This window comes from Canis aureus, chromosome 2, assembly GCF_053574225.1.
Source record: "Canis aureus isolate CA01 chromosome 2, VMU_Caureus_v.1.0, whole genome shotgun sequence".
NCBI classification, from domain to species: Eukaryota; Metazoa; Chordata; class Mammalia; order Carnivora; family Canidae; genus Canis; species Canis aureus.
In genome coordinates, this window is record NC_135612.1 from 71,671,387 (window position 1) to 71,687,740 (window position 16,354).

General features: G+C 52.3%; 1 protein-coding gene across 2 annotated transcripts in view; it reads left to right on the top strand.

The window, feature by feature from the left end:
* STK32B (serine/threonine kinase 32B) overlaps positions 1 to 16,354 on the top strand; it is a 387,142-nt gene that overhangs the window by 359,290 nt on the left and 11,498 nt on the right. The window contains exons 8-12 of one of the 2 annotated variants that reach the window (XM_077878617.1): positions 75 to 191; positions 2,740 to 2,865; positions 5,749 to 5,880; positions 7,784 to 7,848; positions 8,011 to 8,273. In XM_077878617.1, coding sequence (XP_077734743.1) covers positions 75 to 191; positions 2,740 to 2,865; positions 5,749 to 5,880; positions 7,784 to 7,848; positions 8,011 to 8,017 — 447 coding nt within the window. In that variant the 3' untranslated portion in view covers positions 8,018 to 8,273. Of the gene's footprint in view, positions 1 to 74; positions 192 to 2,739; positions 2,866 to 5,748; positions 5,881 to 7,783; positions 7,849 to 8,010; positions 8,274 to 16,354 lie in introns of those variants that run through there. The other variant, XM_077878608.1, reaches the window with a different exon arrangement.

Here is a 16,354-nt window from a genome sequence, read left to right on the forward strand (position 1 = left end):
ACACTGTTTTAACCACATGGGCCACTGTCTTCCGGTTGGCCTCTCTGATTCCCTGTCTGATCCTTTGGTTGCAGAGACCGTATGAAATCCACTCGGCCACACCCATTGATGAGATCCTCAACATGTTCAAGGTAGAGCGCGTCCACTACTCCTCCACGTGGTGCAAAGGCATGGTTGCCCTGCTTAAGAAGGTAAGGGGGCAGCCGGGCCTGGGGGCTGAGCAGGCCTGCCAGCACTTTCAGGAATGAGAGAGAACAGAACGCGGGCGGGTGGCGGGACTGATAAAGTAAGCAGGGGGCCAACACATCGTCAGGGCGCTCACGGTCTCGCATCCAGGATCACAGAGCCACTGGCTGCTAGAGTCCGCCTGGAGGCACGTCTGTGACAGCACAGCCCCAGGCTTGTTTCCCTCTGCTACAAGCTCCTAATAAATAGAAATACTTAAATGCATTTGGCTCTTTAAAATTTCTTTTTTTATATATAAATTTATTTTTTATTGGAGTTCAATTTGCCAACATATAGAATAACACCCAGTGCTCACCCCATCAAGTGCCCACCTCAGTGCCCGTCACCCAGTCACCCCCACCCCCCACCCACCTCCCCTTCCACCACCCCTAGTTTGTTTCCCAGAGTTAGGAGTCTTCATGTTCTGTCTCCCTTTCTGATATTCTGCCACAATTGGTCTTTTGAGTCGCTGAGCTTTAAGAAATGGGGATCTCCTGACTTTCTCCAGGAACTAGAATTTACTAGAAGAAAGCAGCATGGTTCTCAGAGTGTGTCCCCTGGGCCAGCAGCGGCAGCAGCCAGAGCAGGGAGCTGGTGGGAATGCAGATTCCCAGGCTCCACTCTGAAACTCTGGGAGTGGGGCCCCGTAGTTTGTATTTCGGTCCGCTCCCCCGGTGGCTCCAAAGCAGCACAAACAGGACGGCTGCGGTGCCCTCCTTCTGAGGCTGCAGGTAGCTTTCCTGACTCCGAATCCTCGGAGATGCTCAGGGTGGATGGAGTCCCGTGTGTGGTTAGTACCCAGTCATGTGTGATAGAAGAATGGGGGTAACAGCGGCCAGCAGTGCTGGGGGCACTGTCGACTCTGGACCACGCGCTGGCTCTTCTCATGCCTCACAGCCCCGGGAGCCCCTATTACAGGTGAGAACACGGCAAGTCCTTCCGTTGGTGCCCTGGGGCAGTCAGAGGGCAGAGGCAAGGTTTGAATCCGGGCTCTCCTGGCTCCATGGCAGCTGTTACCCCCACTCCGGCTCTCCCAGCTCCAGATGCCAGCTGTTAGTCCCTACACTGCCTTAAATGACGTGTTGAAGTATGGATTCACTAAATTTCTTTAGAGGAGATTCAGTACTTGGTTCTTCGAAGAACCAACTGCTGACTCAAACCACCTGGATGCCCTAGGCAGGTGCCACTGCCTGCACCCCCCCTTCAGGCCCCCTGTACCCTCCTGCAGCCTCCTGCACCCCCTGCAGCCCCCTGCACCCTCCTGTAGGCTCCCTGCACCCCCTGCACCCCTGCAGCCCCCTGAACCCTCCTGCAGGCCCCCTGCACCCTCCTGCAGGCTCCCTGCACCCCTCCTGCAGGCTTCCTGCACCGCCCCTGCAGACGCCCTGCAGACCCCTGCACTCTCCTGCAGGCTCCCTGCACCCCCCTGCAACCAGTGAGTCAGAGAACTGCTGCTTCTGAATGGGGAACTCCCATGTGGCATCAGAGTGAAGTCTCTGTTTAAATCTGCACAGGTTGTTTGGGGGCAGCCCTAAGAGGACACTGCCGTGACCAGCAGCTAGGACCCTGCTAGGTGTCCTCACCTGGTGTGACCACAGTTCACACGCTGGAAACAGCTGGGAGATTTCTGCAGTGTTGGGGCTGGGGGCAGGGGGCAGCAGGCAGGGAGCAAATGGCACCTGTTGGCAGCTGGGTGCCACACACCCCCTTAGCAGTGGCCAGGTCCTTACCAATCCCCTTGGGTCCCATCGTAATCAAGAGCTCGAAGTGGAAGAGTTGCCTTTGCTCTTCCTGCTCTGGAAACAGGAGCAGAGCATTCAGTGTCCTGCCTGAGGACTCGCGGCTGGGGAGAGGGCAGGGGTGGCAGGCCCAGGGCAGGTCCCCTGACCGTCACTGTTAGCCCAAGTCGTCTTTGTGTTAGACAAGCCAGTGTGTTTCTGAAAAGCTGAAAGCCCCGTTTGGGTGCAACGTAATACTCTGTGGCTGGTTTTTAATACTGCATCACCCCGTAGTAGCAGAAATTCTATTTGAGGAGAAGCTAAAAATTATACCGTTGGCTGCAAATGAGGCCACTCCATCAGGTCACAGAGGTCACCACAGAGCTGTCCAGGGATAAATTGTATTACACTTTCGAACATCGGTTACCAAGCTGACAGTCTCAAGATGAGGAGGCTAATTCTTTTTATATTTAATTGGAAGCCTCTGGAGACATCAGCGAGAGTGGGATGTCATGGGCGCTAGTCCCCAAGGGCAGCGTGGTGGCTGAAAACCCAGGTCCTGCCAAAGAGCCCCTTTCTGGGTGACTGTTTGGAAGCAGCCTGCCCTCTGGGTTCCTCCCTCGCTACAAAGAGAAGAGTGTAGGTGACACTTCTGACAATGGCAACCCAGACACAGCATTAATGGAGCATAAGAGGCAGAGGCCCCTTCATTCTCCCTAGATTCCTACCTTTAGGGTCTCCGCTAACCTCGGTGGGGTGCACAGCTCAAGCAAGCATGTTTGCCCTCCGCCCACAGCTCCTGACCAAGGACCCCGAGAGCCGCCTGTCCAGCCTCGGTGACGTTCAGAGCGCCCCCTACTTGGCCGACATGAACTGGGATGCAGTGTTCGAGAAAGCGCTGACGCCAGGCTTTGTGCCCAATGTGAGTGGGGGTCTCGTCCAGTGGCATGCCATCCCCCTCTGCGGGGTCCCCTGCCCTGCTCTACAGGAAGACTCAGAAGCTGGCCAGAGAGGTCTCTGCTGGCCATGGCCACATGAGCTCCAAAGGGTTCACATTTCACAGAGGTTTGATGTGGATTTGGACCTCATTTCCAAGATCCCACCTGGGAAGCTTCTCTCCTTATAGAAGCTCTTTGTGGACACAGAGCCTCCTCTCTTTTATTGAATCACACCCACTGTGTGCACAGGTCCAGGCACTGGGGGGAGAATTCACACCGGCTGTGTGCATCCACCCAGCTGTCGGTCCACCTATCCATCCATCCCCCCACTGATCCTGCCAGCCTGTATTCTGAGTGCCTACTTATGCAGGCTCTCTGTATGACTCGAGGTAAACCCTTGTAAAGAACAATGTTGATGCCCCTTGTCAGGGAGCTTGCAGATGAGAGCAGGCCTCCTCAACTATGCTACAGTTGACTTTAGGGCCACATGAATCTTGGGGGTTGGGGGGGCGGGAGGGGGGGGCTTATCCTATCTATAGGAAACTGTTTAAACAGCATCCTTGGACTACCCACAAAGTGCCAGTAGCACTCCCCAGTTGTGACAACCAAAAACACATCCAGACCTTGCCAAGCACCCCCTGGGGACAGCTGCTCCCTGTTGACACCAGTGGGCTAGGAATTTTGTGCAAGCAATAAGCCAATCAACATACAAAGGCACATATGGTGACCCAGGGCTGGATCCTGGAGGGACACTGCAGACTCTCCTGCCCAGGGTGAACAGGCCATAGAAATTTGGCTTCAGTACCACCTCTGGGACCTCAGGTGTGCTCCAGAAGGGGTTCTTCACTTGTTCTGGGAAGATATGAGGGGACCCCCCCCACCACCACCACTGAGCTTGAGAAGAGTAAATGCCAAGAGGCCTCCAAAGACTCAGAGCAGGACCTGGGACTCAGTGAGCTCTCAGTAAATACCATGCTCATAATAGCTGTTTTAATTAATAAGCCTGCTGGAGTTCTGATCTTGGGTCTCTTGGTTAGCTTCCCTCAGAATGCACACTCTGGATATGCCAGAGAAAGATGCTGGCCTCCTTGGTGGTCCTCTTCTGCCCCGCTCAGGCCAGCTTGATGAAACCCAGAGACCTTGATGCAGTCCTTTGTATGGAGCCCAAATTGCCAAAAGCAGTCTCCCTGTTGCCGTGTCTGAGCTTCTGCAAGGCTTTGTGCCAGATCTGTGTGGGTCTCGGTAACTGCCTCCTGGAAGAGAGGCAGGCTTAAGCATTGCCTCCGATGGGACACTCCCCAGGCCAGCCCCCACTTCCTTCCCTGCAGTGAAGCGCAGCCTCTCTGGTCCTCCACTGGACAGGTGTGTAGGTCTACATTAGTGGTTAATATCATTCTGTTACGGTGCATCTAGCATCCCCCTGAGAGGGCAGGGCCCATGTAGCCTTGGCTGGCCTCTGCCTGCGAGACCCCAGAGCAACGGGTGGCACTAGAAGACACTAGAAGTTCTCAATATGTGACTGTCACACAGATATAAGTGGATGAGTAATAATGGTCCAACAGGATTGAGTGTGCTCTGCATGCCAGGCACTGTTCAAAAACTCCATGTGCATTATCTCATACAAGCTTCACGACAGGGAAGCGGGTCTTGTTAGTAGTATTCTCAGGTTAGGTAACTTGCCCATGATTACTGAGTGAGAAATTGACCTCAGGGGGCAGCCCCAGTGGCCCAGTGGTTTGGCACCACCTTCAGCCCAGGTTGTGATCCTGGAGACCCAGGATCGAGTCACCCATCAGGCTCCCTACATGGAGCCTGCTCTTCCCCCTCTCCCTCTGTCTGTGTCTCTACCTCTCTCTCACTCTCTCTCTCTCTGTCTGTCATCAATAAATAACTAAAAAAATATTTAGAAAAAAAAAGAAATTGACCTCAGGGAATCTGTATCCAGAGCCTGCATTGTAATGAATGAATGAATGACAGATAAATCAGGCCAGGAAAGACTTGGTCCTGAAATCAGACAAGATTTTTGGAGGAGATCCCACTATACCTCTGGACTGTGGATGGCATAACCACGAGGCTATATTGCCTGAGGGGAGTAGCATCCCCAGCTGGGAATCAGGATGGACAATAGCCACCAGCATCTTGGGTTCTTGGCACAGAAGTCAGGAGGACAAATTCCTCCTCACCAAAGTGGGTGGAGCCCAGCCTGGTTCCAGATGGGGGGTAAGAGGGAGCCAGCCTGGGGAACTGGGCAGATTATGGCCAGAAATGGCATTTTTTAAAAAGATTTATTTATTTATTTATGATAGACATACAGAGAGAGAGGCAGAGACACAGGAGGAGGGAGAAGCAGGCTCCATGCCGGGAGCCTGACATGGGACTCTATCCCGGAACTCCAGGATTGCACCCTGGCCAAAGGCAGGCGCTAAACCGCTGAGCCACCCAGGGATCCCCTAGAAATGGCATTTTAAAATTAAATGATTTAAAAGGATATTTATAGAAAAGATAGTCATGACATGAGAATGTGTGTGGGATAAAATAAATGGATAAGTCCGATTGGGAAACAGCTCAGCCTGGCAAAACAAACCTTCGCAGGGAGGAGACTGCAGAGCTGTGTGGATGTCAAGGGTGTGGGGAGAGGGGGTTAGGGAGGTCGGGAGGGAAAGAGATACGGGGATGAATAAACGAGGTCTGCAGAGAGAATGTGTTGCTCCTCCTCCCCAGAAAAAACAAAAAAAGACACAACTGTGTACCCCACCGTAGTAGTTAATCATTACATGTTGAATGAATGACGGATTGCATGGATGAGTGAATGCCCGAGGATGGATAGAACCAAGACAGACCAAGTCTGCTTTTCCACTTGCTTTCAGAAGGGGAGATTGAATTGTGATCCCACATTTGAGCTGGAAGAAATGATCCTTGAATCCAAGCCACTTCACAAAAAGAAGAAGAGGTTGGCAAAGAACAGATCCAAAGACGGCACGAAGGACAGCTGTCCTCTGGTGAGCACAGTCACCAGGAGGGGGGTTTATCCTAAATGCCCATGAACGTAAAGGAGCAAGGCTGCTTTTTAGCCAGATGGAGGCAGGTCACTTGGCCTCTCCATGCACCTCATTTACAGAAATGCCTCCATCGCTGGAGTGGTTTGTATAGCTCAAGACCCCAAGGACTGCTGCAGGTGCGCATGTCTGTCCACGCAGGTGGCTGCTAGTCCTGAGTGGGAGCCACGTGCATCCCCGGGGTAGGAGCTGAAGAATCCATGCCATGCGTGGGGGGACACCGCACCATGCCAGGCAGGTCTGGGCTCCCTTTGGAAAGACTGTACTGTGGAGCTGTGTAGGCTTTGGGGGCACCCTGACTCCCCTGGTCCCTGGGCACGTTGGCCTGTGTGCACCCCCGTGTTAATCTCCTAGGCCACCATGACAGAGTAGCACAATGTAGTGACTTAACACCACCAAATGTGTTCTCTCACAAGTCTGGAGGCCAGAAGTTCAAAATCAGGGTATGGGCAGAGCTACACTCTCTCTAAAGGCTGCAGGGGGTGTCCTTCATGCCTAGTCCCACTTCTAGTGGCACCATCAGGCCTTGATGCCTTTGGCTTGCAGCTGCTTCCTCCTGTACCAGCCTCCTTCTCCACCTCGTGCTCTCCTGTCCCTGTCTCTGTGCCTATAAGCAGCCTTCTTCCAAGGACAGCACATATTGCTTTAGCACCCGTCCTATCCCAGTAGAACCTCAAAGACCCTGTTTCCAAATAAGATCACATTCACTATTACCAGGGCTTAGGACTTCAACACATTTTTTAAAAGATTTTATTTATTTATCCTAGAAAGAGGGAGCTAGCAGGCATAGAACAGAGGGGGAGGAGGGGAGAAAGAATCTGAAGCAGACACCATGCTCAGCTCAGAGCCCAGCTTAGGGTTCGATCCCACGACCCGTCAGCCAAGAGCCAGACGCTTAACCAACTGAGCCAACCAACTGAGCATGCACCCCTTGACACATGTTTGGGGTTTTTTTGTATATATATTTTATTGCAGTTTGATATGCTAATATATAGCATAACACCCAGTGCTCATCACTGTCAAGTGCCCCCCTCAGTGCTCATCACCGAGTCAACCCACCCCCCTGCCCACCTCCCTTTCCACCACCCGTTGTCCATTTCCCAGAGTTAGGTGTCTCCCATATTCTCGACACATGTTTTTAAGGGGCATGATTCAACCCACAGCTGCCTATTCCCCTATAAAAATATTTATAATTATATTTTATAACAATATTGCTATGTAGATGAATATAGCTTCCAATGCTAGAAGTCCTTTTTCTTTCTTATTTTAAAAGAAATCAAAACACCTTTGTAGCCCCTAGAAGTATTGTGGGCCCTAGGCCCTATGCCTGCCGAGCCTAATGCAGAAGCGGGCCTGGAGACACCTGCGTGTGAGTTAACAAAGGTGGGTGGGGTTCTGCACAGGCGTGCAGTATACATCTGGCATTCAGGCAGCCCCTAAGACGTGTGTTACAGAGCATTTGTCCTTGGCATTTGTTCTTGAAGAGGATGAGCACCTTTGCAGAGTGGTCTTGAAATTCTCTCCCCCGCCCCCAGCTCATCCCACTAATTAGGCCTAAGGAACATTCCAGCAATCGAGAAACCAACTTCATGATTTTCAACCCATATTCCATTCTAACATGACTTTTGAGTTGGATATAATGGCTTAAAATTGAGGCAAACCTCTTCATCTGCCAGGCTCCCCTTATAGGCACCCATAGGGTCAGGGCTGCTCCAGCCGTGTAGCCCACCCCGGCCCCAGGCATCGGCAGTCCCATTGAGATCAAGCTTTGTTCGTCATCACTCCTTTGTCATGGGTCCCTGGAGGGCGCTCCATCATTTACACCCACCTCTCTGCTCTTTGACAGAATGGACACCTCCATCAGTGCTTGGAGACTGTGCGGAAAGAATTCATCATATTCAACAGAGAGAAGTAAGTCCTCCACCAGCATCTGCTAGCAGAGCCCTCCCAGCTGGCAGCGGGGCTCCCGGGGGAGCGTGGTGGTCCCTGGCCCCCAGCGAAGCCAGCCAGGGTGCTGGAAGGGAAGCAGCCGGGGGCCCCTTGTGCTAATCCTGCCTCTGCCACTGGAGCCAGGCACTAACGCCACCTCGCTGGGCCCCGGGGTCTTCACGCAAAGTGGGCTAGCCGTGGCACGACCGAGCTGCACAGCGGGATGACGGTGCAGCGGGGCAGGCTCGCAGGTGGCTCAGTGCTCGGAGCTCTGGCTGGGAAGCGCCCAGTGACCCGAGGCAAGTTCCTTCGCTTCAGCTGAGCCCCCATTTTCAGCAATGACAAAATGGAAATCCCTCCCTTGCAGTGTGGTTGTCGTAAGATTAAATGAGGCTGTGGATACCATGCCTGACGAGGTCGGAGTCCTCATGAAGAGATTACTATTATTGTTATTATTTAATGGAGTGAGATGGTGTGGGCTGGCTGTGCAGGGACTCGGGACAACACCGGGTTAGATGGGGCTCGGGTGGGGTCTGAGCTGGCCTCGGGACTGCCCAGGGGTCGGTCAGCAAAAGAAACAGCAGGCTCAGGCAAGGTCCTGGCAGGGTTACTGTCGGGCTCATTCAGCTGGGACCGACTCGGGGAGGGGTGGCGCCGAAGCCTGCAGGCAGGACTGGCAGCAGGCCAGATTCATTTGACCGACACCGAACTAGGCCTTGGGCTTCCAGAGGCCACCAGGTACCCTCCCTACTGTCCGGGAGAACAGATGGGTAAGTCCCAGCTGGAGCCCCATGCCGTCACCAGGCCTGCGCTGTTCTCGCTCAGCAGGTGACGGCAGCAGAGGCGGTGTGTGCCATGGAAAAACGGCAGCTCAGGCCTTGATAGCAGGTGCTGGGCTCAGCCTGGGTGTCAGGGAAGCTTCCCAAGGCACCATGTCCCTCCCCCACCCCCCCGAGTCCTGAGGAGTGAGGAGGAGAAGGGCATGGAGGGCCATGAATGAGGACAGTACACAGAAGGCAAAATGTAGGGACAGCAGCTAGTGAAGAAGTTGGACTTCAGGGACCATGCATGGGGGCAGGCCGTGGTGGAAGGTGAGGGACCCCACTCAGGGCTGTCTGGGTTCCAGCCATCAGGCTGCCGGGCAGGGCAGGGTCCCCATCATCTGTGAGACGCTGGGACAGGCAAAGGAGCAGTGGCCTGTCACTTGTCCTGGGCAGCTATGGCTCTCTGACCAGGGGGTGCCCAGGTGAGCCCAGACACACACACCAGGCCGGAACAGCAGGCCTCACCGCTGGGGGATCACATCTGTCTGATCCCCCTGTTCTGGCAAGCAGAACGGGAAGGGCCTCTGTGACCACAGCCATCAGACCTGGGGAGGGTGGCGGCTGAGCTGTGGGTGGTTCCAGAGCTCGCCATCATTTCCCGGCCGAGGCCCACGGTCCCGCCCCAGCCTAGCAATCCGGCTCCAGGAAACTCTGCTCAAACAAGCTCAGGGACTGTGGACCACAGGCTCCAGGCAGCCTTGTTCTGGACCCTTCCTCCATTCAGACATGGACTGAGGGGTCCTCAGAGAGCACCTCTGGCGGACGTGAGCCTCTGGAAAGGCTGGGCAGTGACGGACCCAGGCAGGCAGCAGTGGCGTGTCCCACTGTGCTGTGTGCCCAAAGATGCTATATTTGGAATCCAGAGAATCCAAATTATTTACTTCTAAATGAAAATGATAATGAGACATTCCTCCTTGTGTCACTGATGGGTCATATCTGACTGCTTTGAGCAGGAACACCGACCGCCCCAGAGTGGCTTCAACCAGTATGATGTTCTTTCTCACGTGGAAAAGTGAATCAATCAGGGAAATGCAGTAGATCGCCCAGCCGTGGGGAGGACCCCTTAGAGATCTGTGGCTGTGGATTTGAAGTGAGGCCGGCACAGTTAACAGGAGTTGGCAAAATAAAGAGAGCAGAGTCTTTTCCCAGACGGGGGGAGTCCAGGATCCGCACGTGCAGAAGCCGCAGGAGACGGGAAAGAAGACGGCTGGCTGTAGGGGGTGTTGTGGGCTTGGGGTCGGGGCTGCGGTTCCTGTTCTTGTCTCCCTCCCTCTCTACTCACCTGAGCTGCACCCCCGCCCCGGGAGCCCCCGCTGGCTGGTAGGCTAGCTCCCACCTGCCACATGCAGCGATCCAGGTGGAGGGCCTGGCTGCGTCCCGCCGGATGCTGTCTGAGTGCCATGTCGACCCCTCCACGTCCAACCCTATTCCTGTTCCACGGTGAACGTGGGAAAGGAGCCACGTCACATCCAGCACAGTCCTTGCTGCTGCAATTCCTCATCTGTACAAATGCCTGTGAGGAGTCCCTTCATGAGGCACTTTGCCCCAAGCCAAGACTTTTCTTTTTAAACCAAGAAAAAAATGGGACCCCGTTCTGCAACCCTGTGTTTGAAGCACCTGCCACATGGGCACTTGAGTAGCTGGAACGTTAAACCTTCCTATCTGACATCCGCCGCCGATGGCCAGTGGCCTGACCAGGGAGGGGATGCCGAGATGCTGAGCCGGGCTCCCCTTCATGCTGGCTGGGGCCACACACCCACCCCGGGCAGCCCAGGCCATCAGCTCACGGCAGATTGGCCGGCTCCACATGCACTGTTGCACGCTCCTGCTGAGCAGAGGGCCACAAAAGTGAATAGAAGGAGGCATCCCGGTCACAGGAGCACACATCACAATCCCTGGGGGACTGGGGGGGGGTGTTATTAGCATTTAGAATTGCTGCACCTGTTGTGGGTTGAATTGTGTCCCCTAAAAAGATACACTGAACTTCTAGCCTCTAGTACCTTAGAATGTGACCTCGTTTGGACATCAGGGTTGTTACAGATGTAATTATTTAAGATGATGTCATTTTGGAGTTGGGGGCTGGTCATCCAATATGACCGGTGTCCTAATAAGAAAGGCCCAGACACAGGGATAAAGCCACATGGAGACAGAGGCAGGAATGCCAGGGGCGCCAGCTGCCACCAGAAGCTGGGAGAGAGGCCTAGACCAGATCCTCTCTCAGCCTATAGGAGGAACCAATCCGTCCGCCACCCTGACGTCAGATTTCTGGCCTCCAAGAGGCAATACATTTCTGTTGTTGTAAGCCCCCCAGATGGTGGTGATGTGTTACAACACCTAAGAAAATGGATACTGCACCCTCTGAGTCAGAAGCTGAACAAATAGGCCTGGTGATCTGATGTTCTTGGTGTCGTGCAGATACCTCATAGTTTGAGAACTTCTCCTGAGAGACACCAAGTGTGCCCAAACAGGGCCTCCTCTGGTTGATTCTGAGCTGGTCATAAGAATCCCTAACACTGCAAACCGTCCAGCCCTCTGTCTTCCCTGCTATGGGGTAGAGACCTGCAGCTCTGAGCCCTTACGGGCTTAAGGGTGCTCCCAAGGACCTCGCCCCTGCACAGCTCCCTGGCCCCTGCACAGACCCTGTGTGCTTCCTCAGCTAGAATGCACTCTTGAGCAGAGAAAAGCTCCCCCAGCCCCTCTTGCAGTGAGGAAGTCATCCTCAGCATGTAGTGCCCAGGGGACACGGGTGGGCAGCAACCATACCAGCTCCTGTAGGGGATTCTCATTCAGTCCTTTAACAGAAAGCTGTAATCTTGGACTGGACCCTGAGTCCCCAAAGCAGATCTAGCAGGACTGGTGCCCTCAGGATGCTGTCAGCTAGCAGGGGTGATGCTGGGATGCAGACAGACACAGCCTGCTGTGGGGACGTGGAGGACATGCCCTGGGTCTGACTCTCTGGACCTTAGCTTCTAAACAGAGAGCAAAATTATAATTAGCACTGCCTAATTTTCTAGAAGCACAGCTTATTACTGTTTTATGGTCTCAACTGGCTGAAGGCCTCCACACCAGGTGAAACATCTGCTTCCAGGGCCTTGGCAGCTGACGCTTACACTAGTTTGAGAAATACTAATGGGTTGTGTCCTCCTATTTTTGGCTAAAGATATGAGTGCAGTTTTTCCAAAAGGTCTTTTCAATAGCATATGACAGAGTTTTCCAGGATAAGGAGCCCCTGGTGAGAACGGAGTTTCAGGAGCTGAATTTTCTATCTGTGATATCTTGTAAAGAAGTCAACGTGCTTAAAATCACATTAAAGCTACATTTGAAGGCCCTGAAAACATTATATTTAAAAAATCGAATACTGCATTTGTTATACTTAATAGTATTATTAATAATAAGAGGTGACATTCATATGTGATTTTATGGTTTGAGAGCCTGTTTCTTTGATCTAGATTTCTCATCCTCGGTCCTATTGACATTTGGTGACTACTGACACCAATTTTTTGAGGCAGGGACTGTCCCTTGCATTGTAGGATGTTCACCAGCATCTGTGGCCTCTGCCCAGTACATACAGGTAGCACCTCTGTAGTTGTGACGATCCCAAACTAGCCTCAGACATTGGCCGATGTTCCCCAACAGGCAGGTCCCCCTGGTTAGGAGTCACTGCTTTGATCTTTACTTCCCACACTTCCTGAGGTGCGTATTATTAGTATTTCCAACATCCACAGCTCTGAACTGGAATATGAAGGACTTAAAGTCTAATCTTCCATCCCCTAGATTCTGGGCTCTTTGTGCTGCATGCGCTTTACCCCAGCTGTTTAGCAGATGTTTATTCAGGGTCAGATGCACAGCCAGGAGCAAGCCCCTGTTCCTCCTGGGGCTCACACTCCAGTACAAGTAAAAGCAGCTCACACTGCTCCTGTAATTGTGAGGGGGTGCTTTCTGCACGTGGTGTCTTTGAGGTGTCTCTCCAATGTATCCTGGTGGGGCAGTGGCTTGCATGGAGCAGAGGGCCATGGGGGCACACTTTCTTGGGGAGCCCACTCTATGCCAGGCAGTGTGTACATCCATCCTCTGAGCCAAGTACTTTTATTTCCACCTGCTGTAGGTGAAGAAGGGCAGGTTGAGGGCACATGGCTAAGAGGGGGCAGGACTGGGGTTCCAGGGAGGTAATCAGGCTCTGGATTTACCAAGCACTAAATCAAAATGCAAAACAGCCCCTTCCCTTGCACATTCAATGTTGAACAGCGGATTTCTACTAGCTGCGTAGATATGGTCTGTCGGTGAGCCCGGACACTACAGGTACAAGATTGTACAAATGAACATGACAGCAGTCTGTCCTCCTTACCCATCCTGAGCACAACAGCAGCAAGCCACCGCCAGGCTCAGCTGGGGACAAGGATGTGATGCCTGGACCAAAGCCACAGAGAGATAAACAATCAAAACGTGTTTAAAAATCTGTGACCTCATCCAACCAGGTGGCCTCCCTGGAGGACCCCAGCAGGGAGTCAGGGGCCCTCTGTTGTGGCCTGGAGCCACTGGGGGATGGAGGCCAAGAAGCATGAAGTTATGATTCATTTCAGGCTTGGGGACTGGATGAACAGGGCAGACCCTCGTCCTACTGCCCTGTGCTGAGCACAGGGGCGGGGGTGATCCCAGCTTCTCTGTGCCTCAGGCTCCCCTTCAAGGGCCGGACTTGGTACCAGTGATCCTTGACTCTACAAGGTCTGTGCCACCTGCAGAGTTCCTTGACATCACTCTGATTTCTTCAGCACCCTGTGGGGAAGGCAGGGAAGGGTAAAGCCTGCATCTTGCAGATTAATCAGTAAAAGGGGGACCTTCTCCACTGGCACATCTCCTAGCCATGGCACATTCCCTAGCCCTATCACTAGGAAGAGGCCAACATCAAGGACCCTGCCTTCTGAAGTCAAGGCCAACCACATTTAGGTTCTCTCCAGTCTTTGAGATTCCAATTGTGTGGTCCACACGTCATTTATAGATGAGGATAGGCAGTCAAGAGAGCCAACAAACAGCTGAGAGCACCTCTATTCCAACCTATGGAGCGGGAGAGCACCCTGCAGCCATCTGCTCATTCCGTTCTCATTGCAGTTCTGTTCATAGGATTATTTTCTCCCGTTTCACAGTTAGAAAAACTGATAAAAGCCTACTTCTGACTCTTGTGGCATCTCTGAATCTCGGAAAGGCTAGAGGCTTTACTGCCCCGTGAGGTGAAGGGGAAGTTCCCAGGTGACCCTCCTTGGGTGAGGCCAGGCTTTCTGGGATCACTGCTCCACTAAGCCAGGTGGCACCTTCCCAAAGCCCAGGAAGATGGCCAGGGAGAACCAGCTCAGCGACCTGGAACAGCAGGAGGAACTTCAGCCACAGGTGAAGATGGCCAAGCAGGTGCTGGGATTGTAGAATCCTGATAGTTCTATGAAAACTCTAGATCAATCACCCGGGAGTCAGGGCCCTCTGCCAATTCCATCAAGGCAAAGTGCAGCCTGCTTGCGAAGTGGCTCCCAATCCTGGCACCTTCCCTGAAGCCAGTGAAAGACCCCAGAAAATACAATGTGGCGGATTTCTGGTGGGCTGAGGTGTGAGACGCCATCCCTGACATATGGCCCTGCATCCCCACAACCCGGCTTCTCTTAGAAGTGTCTGCTGTCATTGGTCTGCTCAGACTTTGATTATTTAAAGTCCCGTCTTCTTTCCCTTTCGACCGGTTCTCCACAGTGAGACAGAGGTACCCTGTTTTGTGGAGGAATATTTAGAGGCCTTATTAAATCTGTTATGGAATGAGGCTGTGTATGAATTTGAAAATTATAAATAGGATCTAATGGTCTGTTTTGAAATAAATATTGTTGCTGTTGTTGTAATCCTGGTCTAATTTTCTCTCTGTTACATCTAAATATCTCATTGCCAATCAAATGAAATAATACTATCACTATGTGACTATACTGCAAACCTGTTCTGTGCCAGGGGCATCTACATTTTATCTAAAAGAAATCCTCACCACAGCCTTGATTTGTAAATGTTGGCATCTCAGAGAAGGAGTCATTTGCCTGAGGTCAGCAGTCAGTGATTTACAGAGTTGGGATCCCATCTAGGTCCGGGATGGCTCGATCTCGTGTTTTTATGACCACACTACTCTGGCTCTCACCTTTAACTTTTTATAAATGTCAAAACTAATTAAAATATCCAAGTGAAGCAAAGGAACGGCATTGCTCAGAAGGTATGGGAAAAAATGGAATATATACAGTAGGATGGTCTGAACCTACTGGGGGCAATTGGCAGCTTTTCTTAAGGCCCTTACTGACCATTTCCTCTACTGAACGCAGCTTGAGGGCTGCCCCCAGTCTTCCTATGGAGAAGCCTCAGATTTTCTGCCTGAAATGCCTTGTTTGTAGGTTGCCTGTGGATCTTAAAAGGATGTGATAAACTCCTGCACTGCCCCCACCCTCCACTGCTATATTTGAAAATCCAGTCTTTGCAGAAGTAATCAAGTCAAGATGATGTCAAACTGGATGAAGGACCATAAATCCAATGACTGGGGTCTCAAGAAGGACAAGGATGTCAAAGACAGGGGCAGAGACCAGAGTGATGCAGCCACAGTCCAGGGGTTGCCCAGGATTGCTGGCAACCACTGGAAGCTGGAAGAGACAAGGAAGGATTTTCCTACCAGAGCCCTCCTGACACCTTCATTGCAGACTTCTGGCCTCCAGAACTCGAGAGAATATATTTCACCCAGTGGCCAGTAGTTTGTCAGACAGCCCTGAGAAACACGCACACCTTCCAGGAATTAATCAAGGTTCCATGACTGGCAGCCATTTAACCCTTGATTCCTCCCAAATTTTAACCAGAATTTTCAGCCTGCCTATTAAGCCTCAGAAAAGTTATTTTATAAATATTGCAAAATAAATACAAGTTGCAGTGACTTTGAAAGTATGGGCATTTGACACATATATAAATTAGCGATACTTTAATAAATTTAATAACCATCCATGTACATCCCATTGCTTCACCTGGAAAAAGTGTGGCCCTGGGAGGTCATAGAGACAGGTGCCAGCATCAATGCAGGATTCTTGGAGACTGTCGTGGCTGCAAGTAAGGGACCAAAAAAGCAAGGTTAAACAGGATGCACTGGGAGGGGGGGCTCCTGTGGCCACAGGGAGGGCTGGGGTGCAAGAGGACCCCAAGGTCGCTGGCATCCAGGCCAGGATGCACTCATTCCTCCTCCCAGTGGTTTCTGCTTCTTTGCACATTGAAGCCATTTTCTTTTACTGTGAAGACACAGTATTGAAAGCTCCAGAGCCTCTCAGCTCTATCCCCAAACTCAAGAAAGTAGATGAAAGATGAAACAGAGAGAAAGTAAGAGAAGATTTTCCATATCTCAAATTCTAGCATCCCAGAGAATGGCTCTGATTGGCTCAGCTTGGGTCAGGTGACATTCCTGGACTAATCCAATCTAGCCAGCAGAGGAGGACTCTGATTGGTACACCTTGGGTCAAGTGCCTGCCCTTTCCCAATCAGTAGCTAGGAACCAGGGAGGTGAGATCTATAAAAGGGCAGCAGCTGCTGTCAGAGGGCAGAGGTGACATAATGTCAGTCCTCTCCTCCGGGAGAGTGGAGTTGGCAATGTCGGGTTAACTGAGTCCAAGGAGTGACAG